The 22,553-nt window shown below is 38.5% G+C and overlaps 1 protein-coding gene across 3 annotated transcripts in view; it reads left to right on the top strand.

The window, feature by feature from the left end:
* Window positions 1-734: 734 nt before the first annotated feature.
* Window positions 735-22,553, top strand: part of LOC121265328 (metal tolerance protein C4) — a 30,010-nt gene continuing 8,191 nt past the window's right edge. Inside the window, exons 1-8 of one of the 3 annotated variants that reach the window (XM_041168919.1) lie at window positions 736-1,261; window positions 1,390-1,444; window positions 7,888-8,020; window positions 8,182-8,237; window positions 8,725-8,839; window positions 8,976-9,033; window positions 9,114-9,232; window positions 13,385-13,504. In XM_041168919.1, the coding sequence (XP_041024853.1) occupies window positions 928-1,261; window positions 1,390-1,444; window positions 7,888-8,020; window positions 8,182-8,237; window positions 8,725-8,839; window positions 8,976-9,033; window positions 9,114-9,232; window positions 13,385-13,504 (990 nt within the window). In that variant the 5' untranslated portion in view covers window positions 736-927. Of the gene's footprint in view, window positions 1,262-1,389; window positions 1,445-6,856; window positions 7,417-7,887; window positions 8,021-8,181; window positions 8,238-8,724; window positions 8,840-8,975; window positions 9,034-9,113; window positions 9,233-13,384; window positions 13,505-22,553 lie in introns of those variants that run through there. The other 2 variants (XM_041168926.1, XM_041168933.1) reach the window with 2 other exon arrangements.

The raw sequence follows: 22,553 nt of genomic DNA, 5'->3' as shown, positions 1-22,553 counted from the left end.
TAAATGATCATGTTTATATACTAGTATAGATATTTTTTGCTTACTGAGTTATTGATAACTCATTCCTTATTTTCACAATTATTTTTCAAATAATTTTAATACATCAGTTGGAAGTTAGGAATAGGGAGTACTAGCAAGTTTTGATGATTGTAGAAGATTAAATACCTTAGGGTACAATGACTTTTTGGAGAGTTTTTTTGATAGTGTTGATATTTTACATTGCTTTGATATTTTGAGTCATGGAGATTTCTGAGTTTTTGTGAAAACTTTTATGTATGTTATTAAGGTATTTCTTTTGTGACGTTATGGAAGAATATAGATATTTGTATTGAACAAATAAATTAATATTTTATGGAAACATTGTGTAATTTTAAATGTGTTATTGAAAATGTTTTTAGGTGACAGGATCCAACTTTCCAAACCGACGGAGATAGGGCATTACAAAATGGTACATTAATTATGTTACTATCATAATTCTTATCCTGTTGCAATCTTATGGTACAAAACTTTAATCCAATTTGGATACACAAAATTATTTTATTATTATAATTTTTTTAAATTTTTACATAAAATATAATAAATAATTTAATTTTTTTAAATCTTAAAATAAAAATGAGATTAAAAAAATAATATTTTAATAATATTTTATTTAAATTTTAACAAAATATCGCATGACTTTCTCTTCATCCCATTCTAAAATTTTTGAAGTTTTAGAAGAAAAATCGCGAAAAAGAAAAAAAATAAAGTGAACAAAGAAAGAGGAGATTGGAGGGGAAATGCATGCGCGGCGAAGCAGGGATATACTGGTAGGGCGAGAAGATTCTCTGAAATGGCATCTTCCTCCTCTATGCCTGCAAACACACTCAATCTTTCTCTTTTATTTATTTAAAAATTTTGAAATGGAATAGTAGGAAATACCAACAAGCCATGCGGAGAAAAGCGGAGCCTTGCCTTCTCCTTCGCTCTTACCTCCGCCGTTGCTCCTCCCACCAACTGCAAAACCACCCTTCCTTGCGCTCCTTTGGCTCTCTTCGCACTCTCCCCTATTTTCCACTCTTTCAACCCTCCCACCACGAAAACCGCGATCCTAGTCAAAGTCTCACTCACAGCAAGAGCTATAACTCCAAGTTTGGTTCCTTTGTTCAGCTACTCTCTCCTCATTCTCCGGTTGCGGGTTCCTCCGAACGCTTCGTTCTATTGGGATTGGTTTCTTTGGACGGCCTTCACCGTCATCATTACCATCGGTACTCCTCCCATCGCAGTAAGTTGTTTCTGTCTGTGTTCTTTTTTTGTTTTCTTTCTTCTTTCTTGCTTTCCAGACTTAAATTTGCGCAATTAACCTATAGACTTTCATTTAATAAAGATGGGAATTTTCTTTTTCGGTTGCAGATTTTTTTACAAGGGCTAAGCAAGTGAAGAAGATCAACACCGCAGATGAACACAGGTCAAAATCTTGTCTCCTCTTCTGTTCCTGTTTTTTCCTCTATCTTGTCATTCGCGTTTGTGTATCTAGCATCGTATATGTTCATGTTTCTAATTTGGTCAAACTTGGTACTGTTGTATGGAAAATATAACTGATAAGGAAATGTATATTGTATTGTAGTATATGTGAATTTAAAAAATGTCAATGGGAATAGTTGGAAGATGTTGGAAGTACCTACACATAATTTAGCCAGGGTTTAAAGACAGTACAGTTATTGAAAATATGGTGGTAAGTGATAGGACTACAGTCGTTGATGAGAAATTATAAACTCTGCTTTCTACACCAACCTGGCCATAGTGGGGTGCTCTGTCAGCAGGCACAGCAGATGCGTGGTGGGCCCATAACCCACAGGTCCTAGGATTGAAATTTGGCTCTGATACCGTTTTGTAATGTCCGAATAGAAGGCCCAAGCCATATGACTTATACTCTAAAAAGATTAGTAAATGATATAGTTCGAGCCCCATTGGAACCATTATAAAAAGCAATAACTTCTCATTCTAAACAATGTGGGATCTCATACCCCACCTACTATCCTTATCATATGGGTATCACAGTTCAACTAAAAGATCTCGCCTTTCATTGAGAAAAGAAGGCGTTGGAATTTTATCTTTAGTACGAGTCTAAAGTATCAAATTCAGCAATTCTCAGACTTGGCAAGCATCTATAAATACGTTTTTTTAGATGCTTTGCAGACTCAAAACTGTAGATGTAGATATATCAAGTTTCTACATAAAATGTGAGTCCACGTCTATGAAAAAAATGTGGGGAGATTATGACAGAATCAACCTCATTTTTTGACCACTTTTCTATTGTAAGACATTAGATTTTCCTATGGAGATACATTGTGTTTTAGCCTGATTCTACTCCAAGGCCCTTGTCCCTTTTTTCTATCAATTTATTTTCTTTCTAACCATGTGATCTCAATTGTCTCTCCTCTCTCATGTCTCCCCCTCTACCTTTGTGCTCTCTCTCCTTTGTCTCTTCTCTCTCTCTCTCTCATCTCAAACAATTGCAGCCATGACAAGGACTCATAAAAAGGGATTAATTAGAAATCCCAACAATAAAAAAATTATATTAAAGAGGTGGATGGGACTGAAGTAGACAATATGAATTTCTAGGCTCCAAAGATTCTAAGAAACCAAAGCCTGGAATTCATATATTAGAGGAAAAAAACCTCCTTAAAATGACTCAAAAGGGGCTATCTGTAATAGCCTCAATTAACTTTAGAATCACTGCCCTTCATCTTTAATAGAACAAAAAAACTTTCATATAACAAAAGGGGCTATTTGTAATAGCCTCCAGTCAATGTTCTCGTCAACGAAACGATGGCACCCACGTCGGAGGTGAAGGAACTTGACGTACTGCCAAGACTTGCCGCCAACCCACAACCTCCAATGCTGCAAGATACCAATTTGTTAGTATCTATTCAAACATGTGACAACAACAGTGGAGCTGTTGAGGAGGTACAGGATTTGAATGTAGGAGATGGTGGGGGTGAAAATATGGGTTTGTCGTTGGTGCCTTGCGAGGAGGAATGTTTAGGGCTTGGTGTATAGTTGGGAACTATGTCTGGGGAAGATGTTGTCCCCCTGGTATCTCTTCCTCTGATAAACAATATAGCTAGTTCATCATCCGATTGGGTTTTGCAAAAGGTTAACAAGATACAACAACATGTGGGGATTTCATGTGGAGGATTTGACCACCAATTCACAACACTACTCCCTGCAATTGAGATGGGTCATTCACTTGAAACAAAATCAAGATTTAAGAAGAGCAAGGAGTTAAAGCGCCTTACTTGGGCAATCAACTACGATGCAAAGGGAGGCAATAGAAGTCGAGGTATGACTAGAGGGAGGGTAGGAGTATGAAGCCCTCCCCTGTTGTCGTAGGATCATTCGGTTGGAGTATTAGTCTTGAGGGAAACAAGAGGTTGGGGAAGTTACAATGATTTGCTTTGCTTTGGGGATGCATGTTTTGTCCCGATCGGGCTTGGTGTATATTGGATAGGTTTCTAATTTCTCCTTCTTGGGCGATGTTCATTAGGGGCTCTATATTATGGGCTAGGTGTTTTGTCTTGTATACACCCAGTGTACTTGGTTATGCCTATTGATATTAATATATTTTTACTTATAAAAAAAACTTTGACCATCCAACTTCGTTAAAAGTCACACGCTAGTCGCGTGACATTTAAATAAGTACTTAAGACAATGAAGCATATCATAGTTATAAAAGACTGATCTTGGGATGGCTAATAAGCTAGATAAAATAGACTAGAAAAATTATTTGCTTTAGGCCTAGACTTACATCAACCCCTCTGGGTCAACATAATACTGGACTTTGAAGAGAAAACCTTGGCTGTTTCAGCATATAACTCATGATCAAATTTCTTCAACTCCTCTTTAGCAATCCATGTACTTTCACTAGCTGGCTTGCCGAATGACTTCACCAAGAACTGCCTATACTAAGTGTCTTTCCTTGATATAACATCTTTGAAATCAAGCACATTTTAGTGGGAGAGGCAAATTCCAGTTCTCTTAATATTTCTCATCTCTTATTTGTTGATGATACCCTGATCTTTTGTGAGGCCAGCCATGACCATACTTGAGCCTTTAGGGCTTTTCTTCTATGCTTCGAAGCCATTTCTAGATTGAAGGTGAACTTGGCCAAATCAGATGTAGTTTCGGTGGGGCATGTTTATAATGTGGAAAGTATGGCTTCTATCTTGGGATGCAAGATATCTCGTTTGCCAATGAAATATCTTGGCCTTCTGTTGGGTGCCCCATACAAGTTGATATCAATTTGGGATGATGTGTTAGAAAAAATGGAGCGGAAACTCGCAAGTTGGAAGAGAATGTACATATCCAAAGGTGTCGGTCACAGTTATTAAAAGTACCCTCTCCAATTTATAGACCTACTTCCTATCATTATTTCCACTTCCCTCTAAGGTGGCTCGCGATATGGAGAAACTTCAGTGGGTTTCCTATGGGGGGGATGAATTATGTGTTTAAATTTCATTTGTTAAAATAGGCCATAGTCTATTCCCCAATTTCAGAAGGAGGTATGAGTATTCAAAATTTGTAGATTTTTAACAAGGCTTTGTTGGGCAAATGGCTATGAAGATATCATCTAGAACGGGGGGCCTTGTGGAGAACTGCCATAGACTCAAAGTATGGTAGAGCATGGGGAGGTTGGTGCTCAATTGAGGTGAGTGGACCATATGGGTGGGGGCTCTAGAAGCACATAAGAAAAGGATGGACTACATACTTTAGTTATACCCAATTTGAGGTGATTGGTGGGTCTAGAATTAAATGCTAGCATGACATATGGTGTGGTGAAAGGGCACTCAAGGAAGCTTATCTAGAATTTTATGGTATAGCAAGAATGAAGGAAGTCTTGACTGCAGACCTCCTAGATCAGTCCAACAGCATTCCCCAAGGAAATGTCACATTTTTTAGAGCTGTCCAAGATTGGGAAGTTGACGCATTCTCCAAATTCTATAACCTAGTATACTTTATTCCTATGAGAGGGGAGTTGAAGATAAGCTTTTTTGGCACCCCTCTATGAAAGGAAAGCTCATTGTCCACTCATTCTACCAATCTAGGAAAACGCAAAATGCAAATCCATTCTCGTGGAAGAGTATTTGGAAGACAAAGGCCCCCCAAAGGCAACATTTTTTGTATGGGCGGTTTTCTTGGGGAAGATCCTTACAATAGACCACTAAGGAAACGCCGAATCATAGTCATGAATTGGTGTTTTTTGTGATTTTGTCAAAGTGGTACATAACTGAGGGGTGGATATTTTTGCTTCATTTTTGATAGGTGTATTCCACCCATTAAGACAAGGTGTTGAGGATAGGCTTTGAGGATAGGTGTAATCCTTATGCAGAGGATTTTTCAAAGTAAGTTTGTTCTATAATGCTTTGCCCTCCCATGATGTACTATCTTTCTCATGGAAGAATTTATTTATTTATTTATTGATAAAACATGGAAGAATATATGGGGGAATTTTGTTTGGACGACAACTTTAGGGAAGATTCTCAATTTGGACAACCTAAGGAAGTAACTAGTTTTAGTATTTGATTGGTGTTGTATGTGTAAAATGAGTTGGGAGTGTTTTGTGAAATTTATACTTTCAGTTTGTTTTGGGCTACATTAGGTCAAACCTTGATGGGTGGTATATCACTTGGTGTGTTGAAAGGCCATGTTGGTAATCTTCAAAGTGAAATATTTTTCTTTTTTTGATAAGTAAACGGTAGTATAAATAAGAATAGGCAAAGCCCAGGTACACAAGGTGGTATACAAGAGATAAAATCTATCTAGTTGCTAAAACAGAAGAAAGATAATCATGTACATTTAGGCCATTAGAATCTACATCAATTGCCCAAAGAAGTAAGGTGCGAAAATATAAAATTCTATGATCCTCTAATGTCTGCTCCTTATCTTCTAATGTCCGCTCATTACGCTCCTGCCATATACACCACATAATACAAATATGAACCATTTTCCACACAGCTTTGATTTGTGGAGCACCATCCGGCATTACCCAACTAGCCAATAACTCTACCACTGTAGCAGGCATCACCCAATTTAACCCTATTCGAATGAACACATCGCTCCACAGTGCTCTAGCTGTCTCACAATGTAGCAAAAGATGATCCATTGTCTCGCCCGCTTTCTTGCACATACAACACCATTCTAGAATAATAACCTGGCGCTTCCGCAGATTATCAGTGGTCAGAATCTTACCCAGAGCCGCTGTCCAAGTGAAAAAAGTGCTTTTGGAGGTGCCTTATTCCTCCACAATCCTCTCCAAGGAAAATGCGTGTTTGGAAGCATAGTAAGGGACTTATAGTTGGAGCTAACTGAAAAAACACCCTTACCTGTCGGATTCCACCCCAACTTATCTTCTCGCAATCCAGACATCCTCGAAGAGTACACTCCGACTGAAAAATGCCTCAAAACTGTTTAGTTCCCAATCTTGTGCCGCTCTGCTAAAGGATACATTCCAATGGAGTTGATCTCCTGAACGAACCATGAGATCTGCCATTGAAGCCTCTGGATCACATGCCACACGGAAAATGGAAGGGAAGGCGTCCGTTAGAGCCTCCTCCCCACACCAAATATTCCTCCAAAATTTTATACGAGTGCCCTCCCCCACCAAAAATTTAGTACGTCGAGAAAACACCCCCCTAACCACGTCGTATGTGCTTCCAAACCCCCACCCCATAGGGCCCATTTCCCTCTCTAGTACACCAATCCCCCCCCCCCCCCCCCCCCCCCCCCCCCCCAATCTTATCATGTTCCATAGAGCTTCTGGTTCCACATTATATCTCCAAAGCCATTTCCCAAGCAAATTATTCCATCTTGTTTGATGTGGTGCATTTGGTGGGAAAGAAACAGTAATAGTTTTTAGATTTTGAGTGGATGGTGGAGGATCTTAGAGCTTTCTTCATTAACTTCCTATGTCTTTCGATGTGTGTTCATTTTCGTACTATCTCTAGTGTTTTTAGACAGACCATGACCTTATCCAATCATTGAGGGCTCTCTTGCTTTGTTTCAAGCTTTCTCCGGCCTAAAGGAAAATCTTGTGAAGTCTCAGATGGTCCTGGTGGGCTTCGTGTTTAATACCAGAAGCTTTGCAAGTATTTTGGGATGCAAGGTATCTTCTTTGCCTATAAAATACCTTGGTCTTCCCTTGGGGGCAGCTTATAAAGCGAAGGCTATTGGGGATGGTGTGATTGAGAAGATTGAAAGAAGGTTGGCTAGAAAAGGATTTACTTGTCGAAGGGGGAAGAATCACTTGGTTTGAAGGAACTGCTCGAGTTTTGAAGACCAGGAATGCTCTTTGGATGAACTTAGATGTTTATTTTCTACACCTTATTTCTATGGGCTTCTGATGTTGTCTTCAATGGGGCTAGCTTTCTTGACTTTCTTGTAATTATTTCTAGCCCCTAACTTATAACTACGTGTTCTTTTCTGTATACCTCCTATGTACTTGGGCTATGCTTATTTATTTGAATCAATTAAACTTTATTTACTGACAAAAAAACTATTTTGCTTATCAAAAAAATGTTTTCAGCAACTTCTTGCTCTATTTTTTCTCCTTCCTGTTTATGTGTATCTCCTGTATACTCTTGCCTATTTAGCTTGCACCCTCATTGCTTTTTTTAATAAAATTTTAACATATAAAAAAAAGGAAAAAGAAAATAAATCAAGTGGACCCTTTATATATTTGTATACCTCTTGATAGTCACACGGGTGATTCAATCCAGCACCCTACTTATTGATATATCAGTTTTCGTTTGATGCTTGCCTGTAATGTGCAAAGAGCCAACAATTTTAGTACCCCAATCTTTTACAATGTAATCCTTCTCCTTTCATACCTTTGTCATTTGTTTATTCTAGTCAGCGAGCAGTCACGACTGCACTGTGGTGCAACTTCCTTGTATTTTCTCTGAAGTTTGGTGTCTGGCTATCAACCTCTAGCCATGTTATGCTGGCTGAAGTTGTGCACTCGGTTGCAGATTTTGCTAATCAGGTACTCTTTCAAGTTATTGTTCAGGACTGTTCTGTATTGAGCATTCTTATTTTTGGCTTGTTGCATTGAATTCAATTCAGTTTATTGATTATTAATTGTGGAAAAGCTATTTAGCCTTCACTTTGTGAGCAAGAGGAATCTAATTATTATTGACTTTGTAGGTACTTCTTGCTTATGGTCTGAGTAGTTCAAGACGTGCACCAGATGCTCTACATCCGTGAGTGTATCATGCATAAGCCACCTATGCCCACCATTGATAACATCTTAAATTTCCATTATCTCCACCATCAACCAACGTACTCACCATCTTATAATGAAACAACATGGGTCATTTTCTAGAAGACTTGCAATCCTATAACAAAATGCCAGTTTTTATTTTTTATTTTTATTGGATCTACTCCTACATTTAAGTATGCCAACCAGAGTATTCAAGCCAATTGGCTGAACGAATTGAGGAGCGTTCTGTTTGAAATTACTGAAGCTGAATGTGTTTATAATTATCTTTTACATGGTTAAATCTGCTTATTTTTTAACCACCCGAAACATTAGTGCACAGAGTGGTCAATGACAACTGTCTTTTCTGTTTTTTTAAAGTTATCCTCACCTTTGCACAGGTTCATATTTACTTGTAGGGTAAAAGCTCAAGCTCTAATCCTTATTGTTCTATGTATATATGCTGAAATTATCATTCTTTTGTTTTGCAGTTATGGCTATTCCAAGGAAAGATTTGTTTGGTCTTTGATATCTGCTGTCGGTATCTTTTGTCTTGGTTCTGGAGCTACAATTGTTCATGGCTTTCAAAACTTATGGACTTCACAGGTACTTGTCCAAGCGAATCTTTACTCCTGAACTTTTCTGTCTAAAATCATAAATATTCTCCGTTCTAAATTCCCCTTTTTTAGCCGTTGCCTTGGTGAATGCATTTGAATTATATTAATAAATGTGCCTTCTTCAGCCCCCTGAACATATTTTGTATGCAGCTCTAGTGATTGGGGGTTCTTTTGTCATTGAAGGTACTCATAGCATTACAATTTTATATGTAGTTTACATTTTTGCCTCAATCCTGCTTAACATAAATAATTCTTTTCTTTAGGTGTTTCTCTGATTGTTGCCATACAAGCTGTCAAGAAAGGTGCAGCTGCAGAGGGAATGAAAGTGAGAGACTACATCTGGCGAGGTCATGATCCTACATCTGTTGCAGTCATGACAGAGGTTATCTACTGTGCCTTTTTGATCTATTCCTGTAACAAGTTGAAACTTTCACTTCTCTTTTCAAGAATAAATATGAAGTATGAGGAGATTATAATGGAAAGATAATTACCTAAGCAAGACTATAAAAAACAGTAGAAAGATTTGGTCTATGCCAAGAGAGAACAATGGACTGTTTAATGGGGTTGAACTCTCTGTTATTGATCCAAAATCTCTATCCTGATCCATATATGATAGGACAACAGCTTTTCGGAATGTTTCTTGTACTTATTTCTTAGGGCAGGTTTGGGGAGTGAGATGAGAATTTTGTGTTTTGTTTGAGAGTTTAAAATATTGTGTTTTAATATTATTATTGTATTGAGATTTGAAAAAGGTGAATTGGGATTTGAAAAAGTTGAATTGTTTATTATATTTTGTATGGGGATTTGAAAAAGGTGTAATGATGAGATGAGATGAGAATTTTGTATCTCATCCCATCCCCCAAACCTGCCCTTATATTTTCATGATTTGTTAAATTCATGATCGTAATTTGTTTTGTGAAATTTGTTTTGAGGTTTCCTTTTACCAAGTTAATAAAAGAGAGAATGTTTACATAGATATCTTCATTGTTGAAAACTGGCTGAACTTTGCAAACTGTGAAGAGTTACTACACCAGTTATCCCAAAATATGATGGTTATGTGACTTCATTTGATTTTAGGGCAATAATATCTGTTAGAATATATTAGACCACTTTCTTTCTTTCTTTTTGATTGGCACCGGGTGTCCAAGAATAAAATCCCGATTAGTCCCAGCATGTACAGGCCCTTGGCAAGGAGTTTCATGCAAGTGCATCTCGGCCCCTCGGGTAATTCAGGGGAAGTTCCCCCAGTCCGATGGCCCTTAAGAATTGTTTGCACATAAGAATATTCGAACCTTATACCTGGAGGGAGCATACCACCAAGACCAAGGCCTTTACCACTTGAGCTAACCCCCAGGGGTTCATATTAGACCACTTTCATACTGGCCTTATTACATAATCAATGATTAATAACCCCAAGGGGTTGGCCCAAATGGTGAAGGCCTTGGTCTTGGGTATCATTCCCTTCAAGGTCCAAGGTTCAACACCTGATGGGTGCAAACAATCCTTTGGGGCCCTACCCCTTGGTGAAAATCCAGCGATTTAATCAGTTCCGTGTAGGGAAACTTTCGAGGGTGCTGTGCACGGGAGCAGAGTTTACTTTGCAGGGGTGGGTGCGAAGGGTCTTGCCTTGGAGAGGTTCCCTGACAAAAAAAAAAAAAAAAAAAATCAACGCTTAATAATCTAAACATGTGACTTAAATTGCTTTAGCCTTATAGAGAAGCCCATGAAAAAAAAAAATCATTGAAAAGAAAACAGATTACAGCCATTGATCTTGAACACACATCTTTCTCAGCCCCACATCACAATAGTTTATATTTGGACAGAGAGACGTAATCTCCTTATTGTGGCTGCTATTATTGTTGTCCACGTACTTGATTTCTTGTCAGTTCCATCAATCAATTCCTATAATTATTTTATGAGTTTCAGAAAAGGTATAAGATCCAAAAGAAAGATATATGAACCAGGTATTATGTTTAGTGTTGGACCAAATGGCGTCTCTTTTCCCATCAGCAAGTGGTGGGGGATAAGGCCACTGGTTCAACCTTATCCATCTGCGCGAGTTAGTATGATTTAGAGTTCATAAAAGCTGGTTTTCTAATGATGTGACCAAGATCTTAGAAACCTTGACACTGGATGAAACAACTAAACATATGCCATGCTTTTTTCTCATAATTGAAGAGAGAGAGAGAGAGAGAGAGAGAGAGAGAGAGAGAGGAATTTATAAATGCCATCGTTTTTGTTGCATTAGGGATGAGATGAGCGCTTTTTTTTTCTTGCTATGATGTAGGAGTGTGAAAGAAAAGCAAAGGTCAATATCTATCTTTTCTAGCTGGCTCAGGAAAAAGTGAGTTTAGTTGAGCTTTGTTAAGACTCTATTTGAATCAACTGGTGTGGCAGCAGAGTTGCTAGATCTTTAGATTTGAGAAATGAGCTGGGCTTGAGAAGGATTCTGGTCATCATATGCTGGAGGCTGTGGCTATCCCATTATTGATTGCGATGATCTGTGTGCGCTGAAAATGGGGTGAAATTGTGTAACACCCCGTACCTCTAGGATTTTAAAAGCAAGAGGAACTGAGTGCTACTAACCTTAAAATCATTTTTCTAGCGCTAGGTATAAAAGATTCCATCATCACAGTCCTAAAACCAAAAGTACTTTATTAAAAGAAAACATCCTAAAAAAGGTTTTCAATAGCACTTAGTGAAGGAGTCTAAAATCATGTGCTACAATAAATTAGTTCTGAAAATAAAGCGAATAACAAAATCCAAAATCCTCAAGCCTCGGTCTTGCCCCCTTGGGCCATATCCTATCCTGCAGCATGCTTATAAACATCATCACCTGAGGCAGGCTCAAATAAAAACAAAAATGAGTCAAATACTCAGTAAAAACTAAATCATACAGTAAACATAGTAACAATATGTGTTTTCAATCAAGCATCAAACATCTATCATCATAATACAATATGTGTTATGGTTAGTGACCCTTACGGTCTCGGCTTTACCCGGGGCTAGCAAGTAAGACCCCAGCTCTCCTTAGGAATGTGCATCACTAGGTGTATTGCCAATGACTCATTCCGGCATTGCAATCCACCCCTTAACCTCATGGTACCGTCTTCACTATCATGACCAATTCATTTATTTCATTAACAGTCAAACATGCAATCATTCCTTTTATTTCTTTTCTTTTCATTTAGCCTTTCCTTATATCTCATTTATTTAAAATATTTAGTCGTACTATATACATATCAGACAACCAAGAATCGTACATTTCACATATCACACACGACATTAATAATAAGAGTTCATGTAACATGGGCTGCTAAGAAAAGTCTATGCATATATACTTGTAAACATGTACATATCTATACAGTTATAAAATATGAGCTTAATGCATGTGTCACAAATCCTCAAATGGCACTTATATTCAATAATATGGCTGGATAAGCATTTTCTCACGTGTAATAAAATGCGAATATAAAACATGCAACTACTCCTAAAGAGGCTTCTCGTTACATTTAAAACTTTCCTAACTCAATTCTAATTGCCCATGTGACTTACAACCTATTTCCTTGTGGCTTGTTCTCTTCATTTATTCATCATATAAAAGTATACCTAGAAAGGAGAGGTCCAAGGCTGCAGCAAGGAGGTGAAGTTGAGAGTTGCAATCGGTCATGAACTTCCTGTTTTGGTCTACAAAAATAGAGTTGTTTTCAACAACTGGAAATGTGGTGAGGGCAATGTGTGAGGTTGGACTAGTGTTAGGGAGGGATTGGAGGCTCACCTAGTGGCTTGTTGGAGTCCTCATGGTGGTTGACAGTGGTTGGACTAGGGAGAAAGTGTCGTGCACTACGGTTTTTACCGTTTGGTGTGTTATCGTGTGGTTGGTAATGGATTGGGCACAGTGGTTTTGAGAATCCTTACAATGGTGTGGCAGTGCTTTAGGAGAGATAAGCTGGGCTCATGGTGTTTGAAACAAAATAAGAATAGAGGCTAGTCATTATACATCCGTGCGGTGTGAACAAAATAAACACTCACCTGCCGTCGGTGGCTGTGCAGGGAGGAGCAGGTGGCTCATTGACTTGCTGGAGGGGGACCTATGGGCTGCAGCAAAACCCTAGGAGCTAGGGTGCGTTTACGTGATGCATGAAAATGCATATTTATGCGCACAGGTATGCTATATACCTGAAGTCAAATGGGTCGTGGGTCAATAACTGGGTCATGCATATTGTTAGGTCCATCACAAGGGTCTTGGGTTGGATTGGGTCATAGGTCAGGGGCTTTATCTTGGTCCTTGTTTTAGACATGAGCTTGGGTCATTACCCTAATACTAACCCATCTCAAAGCTAACTTTTATTTAATTATAAATTCCCATAAGGGTATGAACAGAACGTCACTTGTCTTGATCTGAAGCACATTTTTATTCCATACCTCTTCTTTCTAGTTCTCTATCATGTTTTCTACCTTTTTGTTATACTTTTCCCGTCTATGCTAATATACACATTATTTCCCATGGTGCAACTATCATCTAAAAATGCAGGATGGTGCTGCAGTTACTGGCCTTGCCATTGCAGGAGCATCATTGATTGCAGTGAATACCACAGGAAATGCTATCTATGACCCCATAGGTTCAATAATAGTTGGCAACCTACTTGGAATGGTATGATGCGTCTCTCTCAACAACTTATATGTAGCATACCATTTTATTGTCCTCTTGCCCCTAGGTATTCTTTAAGTACGAGCTTGAATTGGTTTTGGGTACACTTTCCCTCTTATTAATGTTTGTTCAAGGTTTTCTTTACACCATTGCATGAGTTATTCTAGCATAGCACCTAGGACTTGAGCATTGACTCAACGCATTGTCTCCAAACCTTGTTACCCTAAAATATCGAGGGCACCTTGCAATTTGAATCAACAACCATCTTCTTGGCTAACCTAGCCTTATCCACCAGTAGGACCAACAAAGGGATCTGTTACAATCCCACATCAACTAAGTATGGGATTGGTTGGTGGCTTATAAGCTCCTAGGTACCCTTCCTTTGTAAACCGGTTTTCAAGGGTGAGTTCTATCTAGTGGGTTCATAACAAATGGTATCAGAGCCACCCCACGTATGCAGTCCATGTTAGCATGGTTGCAATCGTGCTGCACAGGGGGTGATGCCGGCATGACAGTGTTCGTCTAGGGCTAGGAAAGACCTAGCACACAGCCAGCTAGTGTGAGCGCTAGGACCGCCGTGGACGTCGGCTGTGGAGCGTGGTGGTTGTTACGATCCCACATCAACTAAGTATGAGATTGGTTGATGGTTTATAAGCCCCTAGGCACCATTCCCTTGTAAACCGGTTTTCAAGGGTGAGTTCTACCTAGTGGGTTCATAACATGATCTAATGAGTATTTACCTATTTCTCTTGGATTATGCCTTAACTTGACCTAGGCCATACTTGGTCTTTGTGATTATGGGGGAGCCCCTAGGTCTCCAAACATCAGATTCTTATCTCATTTCCCAGGACACTGGAAGCTTTACAAATAACTTCTTATTATTATTTACTACTACTTCTACCATTACTACTAACAGAAATATAAGAAAAATAATAATAAGAGCAGATGTTTAGTTTTGAAGGCAACAAAAAATGTGTGGGGTTTATGTTTGATTTGGATTGAAAATATTTGAAAAGATTCATACGATATGGATTTTTTTTCTTCATTTCTATTCTTCTAACCTTTTTTCTCCAATAGTAAGCACTCATGGGGTCCTTCCATGTCATGCCCCGTACCTTGGGGCGAATCCTTCTAACCATATGTAACAAGAATTGAAGAAAATTCTCAATAAAGTATCATGAACATCTCACCAAAAGTTCTCCCAGTGAAAAATAAATTCAACACTAATAAAATGTTGAATAATGCTACTTGTCCTGACTAATGGGTCGTGACAGGTCCCGACAATTCTTTTTTTTTTACTTGGTGATTAAGGAAGTGTTTTCGAATGATGTTTTGAATTTTTTTTTTTTAAATGTGTAAGAGTATTAAAACAAAGAAAGAAAAAAAGGGCCAAATGGACTTATTGAGACCCATCCTTGGGCTACACTCTCGGTGGGTGTAGCAAGACTCTAAAATGTTCCTCTTAAATATGGCAAATAACCTAATGCCACTTGGCACTTTTTTCACCACTCTTCTAAATGGTCCATCGTGCTTTCTATTGTTGATCACCAACATGAACCCCAATATCATCTGAAAAATATAGAATATAAACGAGTGAGTCCATTGACTCGGTAAGCAATGAACCTATATACTAGTGTGCAAAACATAAGCCAATTACAGAATGTCGAAAACAAACCATATCCCAAAAATAACATAGCGGTATTTGATAAGCATTTAATAATAATAGTATTAGACAAAAAGACCTCAGGCATAAGCATAATTGAAACAAAGGCTATGCTTACCCTGCGGTAGTGTTGTGCATCTCGGTGGCCAACTGATCTGGAACAAAAATTGGAATCTTTCCCCTATTAAGCTTGACGAGCTATGCGTGCACTCTAGAATGACCCACACAGAAAACCACTCTATCTCCAAAGTGGATGCACGCAAAAACAGAAACAAAGACGTCAGTACCAATATAATAATAGCAAAACCTCTTTGCATCAGCCACTGTTTGGCATGAGCCAAACCACTCATCCCAAACCCCCCGAATTTGAAATACTATCGGGCTGTGAGTGAGAGCTGATGAGAGACCGAGCTGATGGAGCTGATGAGAGAGAAAGATCGAACTGATGAGAGAGAAAGACTGAGCTGATAAGAGAGCTGATGAGAGAGAGAGACCTGAGGAGTGAGAGAGAGATGTGATGAGTGAGAGAGCTTGATGAGAGAGTCGGAGACGAGAGAGAGAGCTGGTGAGAGAGAAGTACTGATGAGAGAGAGAGAACTCATCTGTGTTTAGAGAGAAAAAAAAATAATGCCAGCTAAGGTGTGCTACGGATCAGCCGTGAACAGTGGCTGATCCGTAGCACAGCTCTAATAATAGGGGCCACATTTTATACCCATGGCGAGGCCAAAAACAGAAGCAGAATCATACTGTTATGCCTTAGAATTTTCAGATACAACATAATAACAGAAACATTGTACTATACAGATCATATCATTTAATCACATAAACATTTCAGAAGTCATATTCACATTTTCCAAGTAGAGCAAAATCAGTCAAAATTAGTACAATCTATAAGTAATAGAAATAACCTAGCACCTCTTAAAAGAAATGAGACGAAACATACTAAATAGCTCCATGCCAACAACCCCACGATTCCAATTCTTTTAACTCAATCACTACCCAACTTCAAAACCGAAAATAATTTCCATACTTTTTCTATAATTGGTAGGACCACCCATCTATGAATATGTCTGTTCAAATATTTCATAACACCCATTACCTAACTTGCCAATCCATTTAACCAAGGTTCAACCACATGTCATAAATAGGCTTATACCATAGTCCAATTCTAAATAGTAAGAACAATCACATAAAAGTACCCCAAATAATTCTTCATTAACCATCAATTGACCAAACTTCACTGAAATTAAATCTATCCCATCCTCTAGCCAACTCTTGAAACCTCTAAACTTATTCTAAATTTTCACACAATCTCCTCAAAACAAAGTTGTAAAATCATCCAAGTTCCACAACCAAACCTTATGATCAAGCCCAAATTTCCACCTACGCGAGACATAAACTAGCTAACCATATTTCAAAACAATGCTCTTATGCCAATCAAACTCACAAGCACTCCAACTAATTGCACTGATATTACTTCTCAACCTGCTTACTTCCATCTCCAAGTCAACAACCAAATTCAACCCAACTTCACTGAAAGCCTAGAAATATGAGCCAACCCCATGGAATTAATACATCAAATTTCATGACATTATATCAAAACAATCACTGCTTATCATGTCAACCAGCCTTTAGCAAAGTTATTCCATAACCAACCGAGCAATCTCATTATCTCAACTCATTAAACTATATAGTTTTGCCAAGTCTAACGTCTTAACAGCATACCATAGTGACCATCTTAGCCTAGGCAAGACCATAGCCCAAAGATCATAACACAATGCCCATCTTAGCCTGGGCACCATAGCCCAAGCTGTTGTGTCACAATGATATGGCTTTGTACAAGAATCGAATTTATAATGGAAAACTGAGTAGAGTCGAGGAAGCAAGACTGAGATTAAGGAATACCCGAAACTGGAGAGAGCAAGAGAGAGACCTCACTGAGATGGAGATTGTGATGCCCTTAGACCCTGCTTGAGATTGGATGGTGTCTGCAACGTCAGGACATGCAATACAAGGTTACACACCCTTCGTACATGACAATTAACATGCAATACACCTAACATGTTTCTAGCAGTACGCAATAATCACAGCTTAATAACTAAACTAGTAATGGTTTGAGCAATTTAATATGGTACCAAAACAAGTACTAATAATCCCAAAATACGAGGTTGTTTAAAACATCCATACAAAATAGAGTCCCAAACTATGACCCTTCGTAAAAATCCTCAAAAAATTGTTTTTCATAATCTAGAAGTCATTTTCTAAAATCTTCTGAATATCTTCCAAGAGCTTCAAAACGTCTCAGATGAACTATTTGGCTACCTTGACTGATCAATTGGTGAAGGGTCCGCGGTTTTCTCGGGACTCTTTGAGCTTTCCTTAACTATTGGGGGTTCTTCGTGCTTACGCTTCCCCATCCGACGCGTTTTCTCATATACCTGTCACGACTTCTATCATTCTAGGAAGATGGTAATGGAAACTATCACAGCTGAGATTTCTTGAAATCTCAGCAAGCTAAACAAAATAAATATACAAAGATAACATAAGCATGTATGAGGTAAACATGAACATGGACATATGAGCATGAGCGGTATTTTTGTCAAAATATAATTTTTTTCCCATCTAGATTCCTTTTCAAAACATTGAACTTCTAACATATAACCATTTGCCATTTCTTTTAATCACTTATACACTTGTTTCATATAACAATGTATAGATACCTCACAACTATCCTTATGAATCGTGGGCTCCCTGCTAGTTATTGCACCATATCATCGGTCCTTTGACCGGTGTGCATACGTTATATACAGAGATGCTCAGGTAGTTTGAAACGCCTTCACCATGAGCTTTCAATATGATATGACAGTTTGCAATTCGCCTTCACCGTATTTACCTTGTGTTGCACCCACTACCGTTAGGCGCTACTACTTCGCTCTGGAATTCTTATAAAAAGAACCCATTCGATGTCCATTGACTATACTTCATCAACCCAGGATTTATCACTCTAATTTAATCACTCTAGAGTAGATAGGGGAGTTCCACTAAGATATTCCCCTATCCTAGCATTGAGGTGGTGTCAAAACTTGTTTAATGTCACAACCCAAAACATGTAGCATGTAAACTTTTCATGAGATCATGACATGGCATGCAAACTTAACAGGTGATCTTGGCATATGCTTATACTCAACATGCAGTGAATGCACATGTGAACGACTTCAAAATATTAGGACATTTGGATGCATACACACATAGGCTTAACACAAGAATCAACATGGCATGTAACAATGCATATACTATGGCCGAGCATATCATTTAAACCAAAATTCCAGCAGGCATAATTTGGACATGTTATGAAAAATCAATCGTACAATGGTTAAAACCGAACATATATGCAAAGTTTACACAGACATAAGTATATTATCCAAAAGTAAGTTAGAAGCTAACTTACAAGCTCCGAAATTAAAGAATAATGGCAACGAACAAGCAAGCTGTAGCAGATGTTCTAAATGTTAGATTCTTGAAAGAAAATCCAAAGATCTAAGCATAAAATCCGTGTACTAAGGGGGATTAAAACCAAAACCCTAACCCTAATTCGTTTTTAGGGATTTCCCATCCTTCCATTCTTTCCCATGTTTTTCTTACACTGTAAGCTGTAACAAGCAAGCTGTAGCATATGTTCTAAATGTTAGATTCTTGAAAGAAAATCCAAAGATCTAAGCATAAAATCCGTGCACTAAGGAGGATTAAAACCCTAACCCTAATTCATTTTTAGGGATTTCCCATCCTTCCATTCTTTCCCATGTTTTTCTTACACTTTGGCTCACACCATGACACATGGCAACAAGCCCTAGGGGCCGAATGACATCAAGCTTCTCCCTTCACATGGATGAAACCCTAGTGGCCAAGTGTGACAAGTCATTTCTTGCATGAGCAAAAACCCTAATGGCCGAGTGTGCTAGATGTGTAACAAAACATACTTGTGTGTGTGAAACCCTAATGGCCGGATGTACTAGGAGTGTGTATGTCATTCTAGGTCGTGTATTCCTGTCTTGATAACTAAATGAAAGTATCCCATGAGAACCCTAGTGATGGTCGACTATCACTCAAGCATTCACAAGGGCTTTCCTCCAATCCATTTTTCTTCAAGTGTTCGGGTTCTAAGAAAACCCTAGAGGCAAGACCATACTCAACTTGATTTCAAGCATGGCTCATCCTCCCATTGTCAAAAACCACACTTTTGTTCTCTTCCCTCATGCTCCTTACAATACACAAAACAACCCTTCCCCTTACAAAACCGAGACCTCTAAACTTCTCCCCTTTGAACTTTCGTGATGTGAACTAGGAGTAGGGTTCGAGTTTCCTTACCGTGCTAGGCCCCACAAGATGCTCCTTTAATCCCTCACTTGATCGTATGAGAGAGGTTTTTGGAAAGAAGGAGAAATGGTGTTGGCTTCTAGGGTTGGGCGAGAAAGAGAGGAGAGAATGAGAGAAAAGTTTGGTGAAGGGACAAAATGACTTTTCAGCTTCCTTTTGAGTGTAACCTGTCGGGTTTAAATATCCCTTCATTTCCCCATGCCTCTCTTTCCTGTGATTGATTCTTCTTCTGATGACAAAAATATCACTAATCAACCTCATGCATGGATGCCATGTGGCGCCTCCTTACATCCACCGAAGTTCACTCCCCTTTCTTTCATTATTAGTTTCCTCAAAATTCCAAGAGAAAACTTCTGCATGTTTGCCAAGTGGCATAGCCGAAACCTCCAAGTCTCCATCGTTAGATCCTTCTTGAAACCCCAAGGGACATACACACGCATGGATGCCAAGTGGCATCTTCTTGTGGTGGCCGAGCATCCCTCTCTTCCCTTTGTGCAAATTCCGAGATTCTCTCTTCTGCTTATTGCTCAGATGCTTATCTCCAAGATCCCTCATGATTACTAGCTTTGGGAAGACTAAGTGCCATCTTGTGCATGAGTGCCAAGTGGCATTTTAGGGCATGGGTGGAGCCAAATCGTGTAGATGGCATGTGGCACCCATGTGCCTCTTCCCCTTCCACTCAATCATGCCTCAGTTCAGTTTGTCATAGATATTTGTGCTGACCAAAGCCTTATTTCCATTGGCTCCCTAGGTACATGCGTGGGTCAGCCCCATCTTTAGTCCATTGGTAATCTAAGGGTGAGTTGTACGGGCGCCATGTGTCTTAGACACACTCCAATCGAGCCAAGTGGTGCCATATCACCAACCACTGAACACCCTTCTTTTATTTCTCATGATGTATCTTCTAGAAATCCTAAAGTCTCCTTGCATGAATGCCAAGTGGCGTGGCCCTTTAGGAAACCGAATCCCACTCATCATGCTTACTTTGGGAACACTAAGGGTCACTCTAACCTCAATGCATGATAGACACTGGTCACAAGCTTTCTCTTCTCTTTGAAATTTTCGGAACCCTAATGCTATTCCATTGAAAATGCCCCCTCCTTCCTCCTTATTTCTATTTCAAATCTAAGAAGCTACGGCATGAATGCCAAGTGGCAAAAATTTCGGGCCAACTGAAAATCACAAGGCCTAAAACCTAAATGGGCTTGGGCGGCTTCCTATCTTTGAAATGGAAGGAATCAATTTGAAAAGAAAGGTTCTTAATAGGTGGGGTTTTGACTAAATGGGTCCAAAGTCCATCAACTCTCTATACTTGTATATATCTTAGGCCCAAAAGGACCAATCTTGACCTCAAGGTCCTAGCCAAAAATTGGGGTGTCATAGAGACCTAATGGATAGGAGGAAAAGAAAGGGCTTTAAAGATCTGTCTTGAAAAAAAAACATGGGCATGGTGGGCTTTATTCTCTTGGGTTTGGGCTTGTAAACGGGCCAATCCATAAGTGTAACACCCTGTTTCCCTAAGGTTAAGAATAAAGTCATTTTTAGAAATCTAGGGTAATCGGAATGCTACTAAACTTGCCTTTAATGAAGCATCAGGTATAAAAGATTCCATATAATAAATAGAATTATTCCTTATTAAAATATTGAAATATTAAATTGGTATAGTAAAAACCATAAGTGGTTGTAATTGATTCTATTTGGGCCTAGTAAAAACCATAAATATTCTAAAATACTGACAATCCATAAATGGCTTTAATATAATTAATGTTGGGCCTAGTAAAAGCCATTAATCCACCACAATAAATTTTGGGCTTGTATTCTTTTACAATACTTTATTTTCTTGGGCTTCGGCCATTATTCGTAATACGGATACTTTTCATGACCTGCTTGTATCTTTCATTAGTACCTAGTTGTAATTAGGTTTCATGATCTGTTTGTATATTCTTGGGTACTTTGTTTCTATTCTTATTTCAATAAAACTTACTTTTACCTATAACAAAAAATAAATTTTGGGCTTGTAGCCTATTCGAAGTTGTCCAATAATCCGCAATTGGGCTTCCAAAAATATTAGCCCATTAATATCATCCAAAATCATTCATTAAAACTTAATGGGCCTTAAAATAAACTTTTGGGTCTATGGGCCTAACTAAAATTTCTAGTCAACCTCAATAAATAATAGCTTGTGGCTTATCCAATATGGCCCAGTAACCGAATTTAGGCCCAGTAAAATTATCCTTATTTTGACTTTAGAAATATTGGATTGGTGACAATAAGATAAGAGTTTGTACCAAAACCATTTACGGTGAACAACCAACATATGTTCTAGCCATTAAAGATAATTTAGGCCTCATTTGTTTTCGCAGATGAGATGAGATGAGTTGAGATTAAAGTTAAAAAGTTAAATAAAATATTGTTAGAATATATTTTTTTAATCTTATTTTTGTTTTGAGATTTGAAAAAGTTGAATTTTTTATTTTATTTTGTGTGAGAATTTGAGAAAGTTGTAATGATTAGATGAGATGAGATGAGTTGAGATGAACTGTAAAAACAAACGAGGCCTTAGAGTGTTGTTCCTGATTAGTGCTTGAGGATACAAGTGCTAATTATAAATGCTAGGTACTATGGCCAAGGAAACAAAAATACCGAGTACCATTTCATCAAACGTATCTTTTCTGTCACTGCCTCTTTGATTATCTTGAGTATTGTAGGATCAGTTGGTGGCAGCATGTATAGGTTCTGGTCATATCAGATAATGTGGAAGCTATGATCCAGGTTGGGTTTTGAGTGTAGAGTGGAAACTGCTGTCCACAATGTTCCAAGTTGGTGCTAGTTGTAAATACTTGATATTATGACGTCATACCCGCTTCTCTGCCATTTACTGTTTGATTATTTAGACCTAGATGAAATATGGCTTGTCATAACTCAGAGGCAATATGGGACTAATTCTGATGTTAAGTATAAAGTCGATTACCAATGTTTTAGCCCCCTCCCCCTCCTTTCCTCTGCAAATTAGTA

This window comes from Juglans microcarpa x Juglans regia, chromosome 1D, assembly GCF_004785595.1.
Source record: "Juglans microcarpa x Juglans regia isolate MS1-56 chromosome 1D, Jm3101_v1.0, whole genome shotgun sequence".
NCBI lineage: Eukaryota > Viridiplantae > Streptophyta > Magnoliopsida > Fagales > Juglandaceae > Juglans > Juglans microcarpa x Juglans regia.
The sequence above is the reverse complement of the archived record's forward strand: the minus strand, read 5'-3'. Positions and strand labels throughout refer to the sequence as shown.